The following is a 12,500-nucleotide window of genomic DNA, read 5'->3' on the forward strand; positions in this document are numbered from 1 at the left end:
ACACACACACACCTGACTCAAATTGCCACGGTCAGTGTGTTAGAAGAGCGTAAACATGAATGTGTGATGGTGTAAGAGGTTAAACACTGCTGCTTTAAGAAACTACATGCTGTTAGAGTTTTAAATTCCAAGTGCACTACCACAAACTGTTTTTATTTGATCAGTTATTCACTAATATTCACTACTAATGTGTCCAGTAATGTGTCCTGTTATTGGATAAAGTAAATAATGCGTAGAGAGAGTTAGCGCCGGGAAATCAGTTTCAACGCATCGTTTCACTTCAAAGATTTCGTATTTAATTTTATTTGAATATTAATATGTTTATAATGTTATACTGCCACGGACAGAGTGATTAGCAGTAGCTACACAACACCTTTATAGCACAAAAATAGTAACTTTATTAGTTACACTTTGTTCCATGTTTGTTTTTCAACCCTAACGATGCAAGATTTTTGACCCCTTTCGGCTTCCGCACACTGAGACCTCACTTTTATTTATTTTTTTAATGCCCTGAATATTCTGTCTTTTTTTAATTATTATTATTATTATTATTATTATCTGTTCAAATCTCACTAACACTAAGAAATCATTACTGTAGTTCAAGGTGTTCCACAGGGTTCTGTTCTGAGCCCGTCTCATTTTTATTAATTACGTTACCCTGTGGTCATGTTACAATGTGCCATCTCAGTGCTAGTTTTTACTGTTATGCCACAGATGCCTACATTTACATTAATATGGACTTGCACATCCCAGCTGAACCATACTAACATTAAGCTCATGAAGAACATGATGTGCTTAAGTAACATTACCTAACTAAAGCTACCAAATCAAGTAATGTTACTAAACTTAAGTAAAAAGGAAGTAACAGTACAGAAGTTAAGACAGTAAAGCAAGGAACATTACTAAAGTTAATCTAGTAATAGAAGTAATATTACAAAACAAGCAAAGTAACGTTACTAAACCTAAAATAAAAGGAAGTAACATTACAGAAATTAAGCTAGTGAGGAAAGTTGCACAGAATGTTACACAATTTACACTAGAACAGTATGTAACATTACATAACTAAATCAAGTAATGTTACTAAATTTAAGCTCAAAGGAAGTGAAGCGATCAATATTACTAAGATTAGGCTAGTAAAGTGATATAACAAAACCAGCCAGTAAAAAAAGTTAACAGTACAGAGCGTACGCTAGTGTAGAAAGTAACGTTAGTAAGTTAAGCTAGTGAAAAAAATAAGAAATAACTCTACTAAAGATATGATGGTAAGTAACATTACAAAACAAGATAGTAAATCAAGTAATGTTACTAAACTTAAACTGAAGGAAAATAAGTTAAGCTAGTGATGTTACTTTACTGCCTTAACTTTAGGAACACTACGAATTTAAGCTAGCGAAGCTAGTAAACAAGTGAAAAAGGAAGTAACCGTACAGAAGTTAAGAAAGTAAAAAGTTAAGCTAGTAATAATAAGTAATATTACAAAACAAGCAAAGTAATAGCACAAGCTAGTGAAGCAAGAAAATGTTACTGATCTTAAGATAAAAGGAAGTAAGAGTTCTGCAGAAGTTAAGCTAACGAAGAAAATAACAAAATTGATGCTAGTGAGTAGTATTACAATACAGGCTAGTACATTAATCAAGTTTTTACTGGCTTGTTAAGTGAAAGTTAAGCTAAAAGGAAGCGCAGTACAGAAGTTACAGAGGAGTAAGTAGCATCACAAAACAAGCTAGTAATGTTACTCATGTTGAGTTGACGGACGTTAAGCTAGAAATGCTACTTCAGAATGAGAATCAGAAACACTTTATTGCCGGCGAGCTGTGTAACATTAAACAGTGCATCAAAAAACATGCAGTGCAGCGAACAAAACGTATACGCAGTACAGAGCGGATATCAGACCGGTCCTGCTGGATTTAGCGATTTAGCGATCGCAGAAATGAACGCAAAGTCAAGGAAACGCCACAATATTCAGAGGCGCTTGCAAATTTTTCTAAATCGCTGCAGATTTTCTGTAAATTTGAACATGAGTACAGCTAAAAGGTCTCGTTTACCAACAAACGTCACTGCGAAAGAACAAAAAAAAAGCACAAAAAGACTCCTGTACGCACGGATCAGACAGACAACTGACATTCATTTAGTAATCCATTTTTAACAAAGAAGCGAAGGAATTAGATCACGACTAATTTAAGCTAGTGAAGCTACTAAACAAGAACGCAAGGAAGTAGCAGTATGGCAATGAAGGTAGTGAAGCATGTAGCATTGCTTAAGCTAGTACAGTGAGATTCCTTCAGATCCCTACTTTAATTAGGTTCAATTACCTTGTTTTTTTAAATCCATATGTGTAATATTACCGATAGCACATGATCTATAGAGCACAAAATCTATAGAAAATCTGCCTTTTTTAAACACCTTCTTTAACTTAATGAATCTTATTCAATACAAACTCTTACGTAAAAGTCGGACATGGCTTTGCTTGGTCTTTCCACGGTACGTGCACTAAAGTACTTAAACATTCCAAAGCCTTCGAAAAACATAAACGATGAATGGTTATAAACATAACCGTAGTTGTGTATTAAAACAGTAAGATTTGTTCTGGCAATTTGTACCACGTCTTTAATTATTCATAAAAGCCTTTAACCGTCTGATGTATGAGCGAATCAGTTAGAGCTACCAGCGTTTCAGTGCGATTTGATCTCGAGCCGTTTCGATAGGATGCCACGTGATACGAGGTGATTCAGGATGGGACAGTATTGTTTAAACAGTGTTAGCTTGGAGAAGTGAGAGAGACCACGCCTCCTTTTTTTGGGGACTGACGCACAATCTAAGAGCACATCCTTTTCGCTGGGTCTCACAGGTAGAAAGGCCACGCCCATTTCACTGCGGCTGACGGATAAAGAGGCCACACCCCTGTTTAGACTGACGGCTTTAAAAAAAAATTTTTTAAATGGGGGCGTGACATGGGCAGGGCCTGATAGTGGGGGAAAAAGCCACACCCCTGTTTAGACCACACCTCCGTTTGATGAAAAACAGTTTCTAGTAGTGCACTCAGACTGTTGGATGTAGAAAGAGTCCCATCACTCTGCTGCCAATCATCGCTCATCGGCCAATCAGCCGGCTTCATCACCAAGCAAAACCCCGCCTCTCGACTAGGAGAAATAACTACAAGACAGGCGTAGCTGCTAGTGAACGTAGAGTGTGTATCGACTCGTCCAAGTCCAGACTTAACTTTTAAAAGACGACGAACCTGTTGCTTGCTGTGAATTATTTTATTATTTCGGTGTAAAGATGTTGAATTATTTTCTGTAGGCGTTGCCCGGGTGACCTCATGTACAGAACCTCCTTCCTGTCTTCGAGTTATTTCTGCACGTTACAGAGAATCATTTTATTTCTTTTGTGTCCACTTTTTTTTTTTTTTTTTTTTTTTAATTTATTACTGATTGTATTTTGGTCAAAACTATGTGGTGATCAAAAAAAAAATATTGTCAATAAAAAGTACAGTATACGAAAAAAGTGCGTCAGTCTTGCTCTGGATTTTATTTTGTAGACGTAGACCTGACGTTAGCTGTATGACATCAGAACTACGGCTAGCAAATCAAAAGTTAAGCTGAAAGAAGAAAGTAACAGCACGGACATTAACGTACTGAAGCAAGGAACATTAGAAAAAGTTAAGATAGTAAATGAATGAATGAATGAATGAAGGCCTTTTTATTGTCACTATACACATGTACAATGAAATTAAGAGCCACTCCTTTTTTGTTCCGTGCCAACGTGTACATAGAATAAACAAGAAGAATAAACAAGATAAATAAACAAGATAAATAAACAAGATATTGGGGCGGAGGGGGGAGGTACTATGAAATGCACAGTTTTGAGACACTATATACATATACTGTGAACTCAGTACATGTGTGTGTTTAGAATGGTTATAGCTTTTGGGGAAAAACTATTCTTAAATCTATTAGTCCTTGTTCTGATGCACCTGTAACGTCTCCCTGAGGGCAACAGATTGAACAGATCAGAGCCAGGGTGAGAACTGTCCTTAATGATGGTTTTTCCTCTGCTGAGGCAATGGGAAGTGTAAATATCCATCAGGGAGGGGGAGAGGGCAGCCGATGATCTTCTGTGCTGCTCTTACTACTCTCTGAAGCCTCTCCCTGTCTGCCGCGGTGCAGCTACCGTACCACACCGTGATACAGTATGTCAGCAGGCTCTCGACGGACGAGCGGTAGAAGATCAGCAGCAGATTGGGGTCCAGATTGTACTTCCTGAGAACCCTCAGGAAGTGTAGCCGCGTTTGAGCCTTCTTAATAACCGCTGTGATGTTGTCCGTCCGGGAGATGTCTGCAGAGATAAGGACGCCAAGAAACCGGAAGGTGTGGACCCTCTCCACACACTCACCATTGATGAAAAGGGGGGCCAGCTCAGTGTTGTGCTTCCTGAAGTCTACAATGATCTCCTTGGTTTCCTTGGTGTTTAGAGCCAGATTGTTCTCTGAACACCAGGCTGCCAAGTTCAGGACCTCCTCTCTGTAGGCTACCTCATCTCCTTTTGAGATGAGTCCGACCACGGTGGTGTCGTCAGCAAAGTAAAGTAAGTTTACTAAAGTTAGGCGAGTCAAGCAAGTAGCTTTAAGTAAATTAACTTAGCAAAGTAAGTTAAGCGAACTAGGAGTAATAGTAAAAAACTTAGGCTAGTGATGCAAGTAACAAAGTAAGCAACGTTACTGAAGTTAAGCTAATGAACACAGTAACGTTAGTTAGTTGATCTAAACAGAAATAAGTTAAGATAGTTAACCGTTTCAACCAAGTTCTAACTTCTGTTAGATAAACTTTAATAACATTGCTAGGTTTACTAGATGAAGTCGTTAGATTACTAAAGATGAGCTCGTAAAGTAAGTAGGATTACTAAAGAGAGTAAATCAAGTCATGCTATTAAAGCCAAGCTTTACTTTAGCTTAGCAATACTTTAAAGCTTAGCTTAGCAATACTTTAAAGCTTAGCTTAGCAATACTTTAAAGGAAGTAAGTGTAACACTACTAATTTATCTACAAGTAACAAGTGAAGTTCAGCTAGTGAAGCAAAATGCTACTCAAGTTAGTAAAGTAAGTATCGTTATAAATTTTAGCTAAGCACGATTGTACTAGCTTGACTTCAAAGGAAGTCAAGCTAGTAAAACAACTGACAATAATAATCTGACTTTACTAGCTTAACTTTAGTGAAAGTTACTGAAGCTACAGTAGTGGAGTGATTTTGCGAACCTTACTAAACCCAAGATGGTAAATGAAGTAATGTTATCAAAGTTAACCTAACAGGAATTTAACAGAACAGGCGTTAAACGAGTCATCAGGTGACATTACTAAAGTTTAGCTAGTAAAGTAATATTACTGCAGTTAGGTTAGTGAAGCACGTACAGCGGCCTCCGCTAATATTGGCACCCTTGGTAAATATGAGCAAAGAAAGCTGTGAGAAATTTTGTTGTTTAAACTTTATTGTTTAAGCTTTTGAGGTTGTGCTAAAAAAAAAAATTTACAAAAATACTCTGCTCTCATAGATATCAAACAATTGCAAACAGCACACAGGTTTATCAAATATATAACAATTATTGGCACCCCTATGAGTTCATATGAGGAAAAATATATATTTGAAGTATATTCCCATTGATATTTTACATTTATTTTAGTACACCTGGGTGACTAGGAACAGGAAATTGTTCAACCGTGACACTACCGGACCTTCAAATGGGATCGGGTTCTATGGTCAGATGAAACCAAAATACAGCTTTTAAAATCAAGGTCCTGCCATGACCCTCCCAGTCCCCTGACCTGAACCCCATAGAAAAGCTGTGGGGTGAACTGAAGAGGAGAGTCCACCAGCGTGGATCTGAAATGTGAAGGATCTGGAGAGGTTCTGTATGGAGGAACGGTCTCAGATCCCTTACCATGTATTCTCCAACCTCATCAGGCGTTACAGGAGAAGACTCGGAGCTGTTATCTTGGCAAAGGGAGCCAACAGAGTATTTTTGTGAAGTGTTAAAGTTCATAATGATGAAAAACATGATGATACAGCAAAATTACATAAAAGTGTGATATGGCTAATATTTCATTGTTATTTTGTTTGTGTGTTTAGACATCAGACGTCAACAAGTCATCACAGTTTAATCACCTTCTTCACACTGTAGAAGACATGCAGATTTTTTTCTGCTCATCGCATTTAAATGCCATCGTACACCGAGTGGTTACAGGCTCCCAAGATTCACCGAGGCTGAAGTGTGTGTGTGTGTGTGTGTGTATTAGAGTGTGTGTTTTTAACTTCCAGGCCCTCTTAGATGTTCCCTCACAACCTTCTCAATGGTCTTAAACACTCCAGGATCCTCGATGGTGGGACTGATCTACAAAACACACACAGTTCCTCGTTCGTGATCACGTTAAAAATCACACGCGTGTCCATGTTAAACACTCACGTCATGATAACATCTTACCAAAAACACAACTGTATTACAGACTGCGAAATCACAACATTGTATTATTTTTTTTCGAAATGTACACGATTTGTTTACAATTCCTTGCTAGCTAGTTGTTTTAAAAGCTAGCAAGTCACGCTGTTCAAATGAAACAACGTTACGTAGCTAAATATAACCAGGAACGGAACCGGAGGTAGTCTGCAGGCACGGATATTTCCGTGAACACTGCGAGAACAATAAAATGTTAGCTAGCTAGCTAACTAGATAACGTAGCAAATACAACTTTAGTTGTACAGTACATGTGATTGATATATTTACAACGTCTTGCTCGCTAGTTGTAAAAAAAAACAAAACAAAACGAACTCTTTCGTAGTGACGAGAAAGCTAACCAGCGTCACAAGCTAGGTAGTTAACTTGATGTTAGCTAGCAAGGTACACGGTTTATTGCAACAGTTTCTGGTGACCTACGAACAAGTTTGACTGTTAAATAAGTTGATAATCTAGTTAGCGAGCTTGCAGGATTAACGCATGTTATGTAGATCAATATAATGATCAAAATAACTTCCGGGTGATTTGCCGAACACGGCTAGCTACCTCGGTAAGGATAGCTAGCAAGTTCCAAACGGTTCTAAACAGTTCAAAGCTCCTTCTACTGTTACCATGACAACGAGTTAGCATTAGTAAGCTTGCAGTTACACTTCAATATTCTAATTAATACGAATCATTTGAAATTACACAGAGGGAATGATTTCGAACAGGAGGTAACGCCCCCTCTGTGATGTCACCACGGCAACAATCGTTTCACAGCGGCTCATGGATATCGTTATGGTGGGAAAAGTGTGCACCTTATACGGCTTGTGGTTGATGAGATTGGCCAGAGAGGAGCGAGGGATTTTTCCTGAGCGGGTTTTGGGCAGAGATCTGACGAATAGAACTTTCCGGAAAGCAGCGACTGGACCGATGTTCTCTCGCACCAAACTGACCAGCTCCTTCTCCACGACGGCTTTATTCTTCTCAAAATCTGTGTCTCACACACACACACACACACACACTTCTGTTATCTGTTTATCTGTCTTTCCTGTCCACCTTCTGATTTTCTGTCACTGCTGGGGAAAAAAAAAAAAACAGAATCCTTCATAGAATGGTTTTTAATGGTTTTAATGGTTATAATGGGAATTGTATTGGTTTTAATGGAAACTGTAATGGTCCCTGTGAGTATACTGGTAATTTATTGCCTTCCATTGGTGGGACGATACCATTAAGCACCAATAATGGTAATGGTTTTATCGGTTAGCTGATGCTTTGTAATGGTGTTTGTAGTGGAAACCATTAGAATTTCTGTGATGGTTTCTATGTTATACTTTTCTTCTTCTCATGCCTATAAACTCTCTCTCTCTCTCTTCTCTGTACAATAACAACAATAATAACAATAACAATAATAATAATAATAACAATAATAATAATCAGTACACACCGTGTCGGAGGACACACAGTGCCAGAGGGACGTGTCCTTTCAGTGAGTCCTCCAGTCCCACTACAGCACAATCCACTACCCCAGGATGCTTCAATATACACTAAACACACACACACACGGTATCATATGTTAATACGTGCACAGTTTCAGTTGTAGATGCTCCGCCCACACGCCACACACAGTCTGATAATCTTGTAACCTGATAAGTGGTCATGATCCGCGTCTCAAATCAAAACCCCTCGTGATACGTTCTGAAATTTTGACTCATCTAGGAAAACTCTACTCATCGGTAACAGGAAACCGTTAGTGCTGGTATTTAATACTGCGTCCTGTTTAGTGGTACGGTACTGCACCACGCGGACGCCTCGCCTTCATTTATGAGGACGCCACAAGAGACAGGCCAAACGACTGCAGGATACACACGGCGGCCATTTTCCTTTATATACAGACACCTAGTTAACAAGAAAGTATAAATCAGCCTTTAGAGTCTGTCTCTCTCTCACTATCTCTCTCTCTGTCTGTCTGTCCGTGTCTTTCTCTCTCTCACCTCCTCCAGTGCTCCAGTGGACAACCTGTGGCCTGCCACATTGATGACATCATCAGAGCGCGACATAATGTATACAAACCCCTCCTCGTCAACATATCCAGCATCCATGGTGTCATAGTAACCCTGAAACAGAGAGACACAGACATAAAGAGACAGACAGACAGAATCAGACAGAGAGAGAGAGACAGAGAGACCGAGAGAGAGAGCGACAGAGAGACAGAGAGAGAGATGGAGAGAGAGAGACGGAGAGAGAGACACGGAGAGAGAGCGAGACAGAGAGCGAGACAGAGAGAGAGACAGAGAGAGAGAGACAGAGAGTTTAATAATGGATTGTTGCAGTATGTGTGTTCTCCACTAGGGGGCAGGTTACACACTAAATCAGATCCAGATGTTAATCTGATGCAGAGTTTTCCAGTCTCTCAGTTTAGTCCATTTAGGAGTGTAACTCTCTAATAATTTATTAAACATCCATCATTTCCTTCAGTAATATATGTTCTGTACACAGCTGTATAAACATGACCTGATGAAGGATGGGAAGGTTGAGAATATTCACTGTGTCCCGTATCCCTGCTGTCCCGTACCCGCGGTGTCCCGTACCCCGTACCCGCGGTGTCCCGTATCCCTGCTGTCCCGTACCCGCGGTGTCCCGTACCCCGTACCCGCGGTGTCCCGTATCCCTGCTGTCCCGTACCCGCAGTGTCCCGTATCCCTGCTGTCCCGCACCCGCGGTGTCCCGTATCCCCGGTGTCCTGTACCCCCGGTGTCCCGTACCCGCAGTGTCCCGTATACCCGGTGTCGCCTCAGTAGTTTGTTTTTTTTCTTTAAGCCATGACATGCTAAGTGTCTAAACTTTCCTCCTTTTTTTTGCTCCGAGTTACGCAGATTTAAAGAAGGATCATAAACACAAACACGCTCCACAAATTAAAAACTCAACAAGAGTTAAAAACAAAAACACTAATTAAAAACTCCCAGCTCGTGAGAAACACTGGGGATGAGTTTAATCTGCTTTACTTATAAACTACAGCAGGAACAGGATGGAGTAATACCCTGACATCACAGAGTGTGTGTGTGTGTGTGTGTGTGTGTGTGTGTGTGTGTGTGTGTGTGTTTGGTGACTTACAGGGAATTTGGTGTAGTAGATTTGTTTAAAGAGCTCCTCATTCTGCCAGAGAGAGAGAGCAGCACCGGGAGGGAGAGGCAACCTGACACACACACACACACACACACACACACACACACAGACACACACACACACCTGTTATTTTATAAAGTTCATAGCCATTAAATTCTAAATGACTGTGTTTACAAAGGAGAAAATCACATCTCCTGTGTGTGTGAGTGTGTGTGTGTGTGTGTGTGTGTGTGTGTGTGTGTGTGTGTGTGTGTGAGAGAGAGAGAGACACTTACTTTACCACAATATTTCCCATCATCCCCGGTTTCACCTGCTGCATTTCATCATCAATCACAATCACTGCGTAACACAATCACGTTCAGCTCCATTACTGTTGTTGTTGTTAATAATAATAATAATAATAATAATAATAATAATAATAATAAGGTTATTTTTATGACATCACACAGCGAGCAACAATATGTTATTAAAATAAAGTGATGAATGTATATTGATAATATAGGATATAGAGAATATATATTTTTCTTTACTTCATTAGTTATAATTTCCGGAATGAATCTGGACTTGATGAAGTCAGACTGACGCTTTTGCAGTCTAATATTCTGTAGAAATCGGTTTAAAATATTACTACTTTGTAATATTAAGAGGTAATAAAAACGGTTTAAAAACGTATTTAAATGATAGATTTAACAATGAAACCTTTTAAAAACTTTCATATATCAGAACAGATTTAAGAACATTTATTCATTATTAAAGTATTTACACAATTCAATTATAAAGATTTATATATTATATATAATCTTACTTATATTTAATCACCTCTAATGAAAGAGCATAACCTGTTCTTATATACAAGTGGTGGTGGGGTGTGTGTGTGTGTGTGTGTGTCACCGTTGTATCCCGGTACAGGTTTGCCTGCAGTTCCAGCAGGGGGAGATAGAGAATTTCCCAAACCGGCACATGACGCTGTGATGGCTGAGCCGCTCTCTGGAGAACACACACACACACACACACACACACACACACACACACACACACACACACACACACACACACACACACACACACACACACACACAGTTGGGGTTAGTGTAGAGGTCGTTAAAGCCTCCTTTGAGTTGGAACTGTACCAAAACAAACAAACACACACACACACACACACACACACACACACACACACACACACACACACACACAGCTCTGATTAAAGGAATAAATGTTAATAACCAGAACTTTCCACAGGGGAACCGTATTACGTTCTCTCAAGTTCTTTAGAGAACCATGTATTTTCTGGTTCTTCACAGCAGTGCCACAAGACACCATGTTCTCATTCTTTCTAAAAGAAAAAGGAAAAAAGAAAGCACGATAACTCTGTGTGCTTTGAGGAAGTTTGGTTCTTAAGAGTGACCAGGAGAAGCTTTTCCAGTCCCATAAAGAAGTTTATAGTAAGGTTAACCTTTAACCTGTTATGGGTGATACCCTGAAGAATCGCTACACTACCGAAGCTGAAGAACCTATAATGAACCATAAAGAACTTCTTTAATCTCCAAAGAACCGTACAGCTCAACTCAAGAGCCCTACACAGTGAAAAACCGTTCTGACAGGAACCTGTGGTGCTGTAAAGAACCAGTAAAGAACCTGTCTTTTTAAGAGTGTGGGTCTAAATTTGATGTACACTTTGTTAGTATTTGACGGTGTCGCTGTGTCCTTCCACAAGCTTCTCACAGTGCAGTTCCTCCTGGTTCCTCCTGGCAGAACTTCCAGAACTCTCGCTCACACACACTTTCACAGTTCAGTCCACACGTTTTCTCTGGGATTCAGCTCAGGGCTTTGTGAAGGCCACTCCACTCCACTCTCTACTCCATACTTCCATGTTGTTGTCCTGCTGGAAGACCCAGTTACGACCATGTTTCTACAGCTCCAGTCTTTCTAGATACTCCTCCTTCCTCATGATGCCATCTCATCTCTGCAGGGCTCCAGTCCCTTTGCCAGTAAAACTCCCCTGATGCTGCCACCACCGTGCTTCACAGTTGAGATGCTGTTGTTTGGATTAACAGCTGTAAAAGTGCTGATCATCACGGCTGAACCCTTCAGTTTTTCTTTCATCTGACCAGAAGGTTCTCCTGAAGAACTTCAGTCTGGATTTTTTACACCAGTCTTGGAGTAGCAGCGTCTTCCTTTCAGGTCGTGGTGATATAGGACTCTCTTAATAGTGGATGTACATACTTTAGAACCTGATGCCTCCACCAGTTCCTCCACCAGTTCCTCCACCAGTTCCTCCACCAGTTCCTTTGTTGTTGTCTTGGGGTTCACAGAAAGCTTTCAATCCAAAGTTTGTTCATCACTGGGAGTTAACTTGTGCTTCCTTTCTGAACGATGCAGTGTCTGTGTGCTCCCAAGAACTTTATATTTCCATACGCTTGTTTGTAAAGATGCTCGCGGTTCCTTCAGGTGTTTGGGAATATTGGAAGGAGGAACGGGATGAGTGGAGGTGCACAGTTTTCTTTCCTGTGGTCTTTGCTCAGTTGTTTGGATTTTCCCATGATATCAATAGCAAAAGGCCACTGGATCTAAAGGTAGGCCCTTAAATACAGCCACAGGTGCACTCCTAATTAACTCCTAATTAGCAGCTAATGAGGAAAATTGGCCAATCGGAAGCTTCTAAAATCAGTATTTAATTTCTGGAATCTTCCACCAGACTGTTTAAGAGACAGCGCGGTGGATATAAACTGAACTGAACCTCTGATGTGAATAAAATACACCCCTAACCGAGTTGGAAAAAGAATGTATAGTAACATTAATTGTGCACTCACTTACACACGCGCACACACACACACACACACACACACACGCGCGCGCAAGCAGTCGCTACACGGTCACACGCTCCCAGCAGG

At 40.1% G+C, this 12,500-nt stretch overlaps 2 protein-coding genes across 3 annotated transcripts in view; one reads left to right on the forward strand and one right to left on the reverse strand.

The window, feature by feature from the left end:
* The window catches only part of ppfia2 (PTPRF interacting protein alpha 2), a 98,640-nt gene extending 94,801 nt beyond the window's left edge, over positions 1-3,839 (forward strand). The window contains exon 30 of the mRNA XM_053650779.1: positions 1-3,839. This exon is cut by the window's left edge and continues 441 nt beyond it. The gene's annotated coding sequence lies outside the window, so the exon portion shown is untranslated.
* Positions 3,840-5,459: 1,620 nt separating this feature from the next.
* Positions 5,460-12,500, reverse strand: part of acss3 (acyl-CoA synthetase short chain family member 3) — a 22,584-nt gene continuing 15,543 nt past the window's right edge. Inside the window, exons 10-16 of one of the 2 annotated variants that reach the window (XM_053650784.1) lie at positions 10,498-10,593; positions 9,882-9,945; positions 9,595-9,676; positions 8,475-8,597; positions 7,928-8,027; positions 7,299-7,474; positions 5,460-6,381 (exon numbers count right to left, since the gene is read on the reverse strand). In XM_053650784.1, coding sequence (XP_053506759.1) covers positions 6,298-6,381; positions 7,299-7,474; positions 7,928-8,027; positions 8,475-8,597; positions 9,595-9,676; positions 9,882-9,945; positions 10,498-10,593 — 725 coding nt within the window. In that variant the 3' untranslated portion in view covers positions 5,460-6,297. Of the gene's footprint in view, positions 6,382-7,298; positions 7,475-7,927; positions 8,380-8,474; positions 8,598-9,594; positions 9,677-9,881; positions 9,946-10,497; positions 10,594-12,500 lie in introns of those variants that run through there. The other variant, XR_008388620.1, reaches the window with a different exon arrangement.

Source organism: Ictalurus furcatus, chromosome 19 (assembly GCF_023375685.1).
Source record: "Ictalurus furcatus strain D&B chromosome 19, Billie_1.0, whole genome shotgun sequence".
Taxonomy (NCBI): Eukaryota; Metazoa; Chordata; class Actinopteri; order Siluriformes; family Ictaluridae; genus Ictalurus; species Ictalurus furcatus.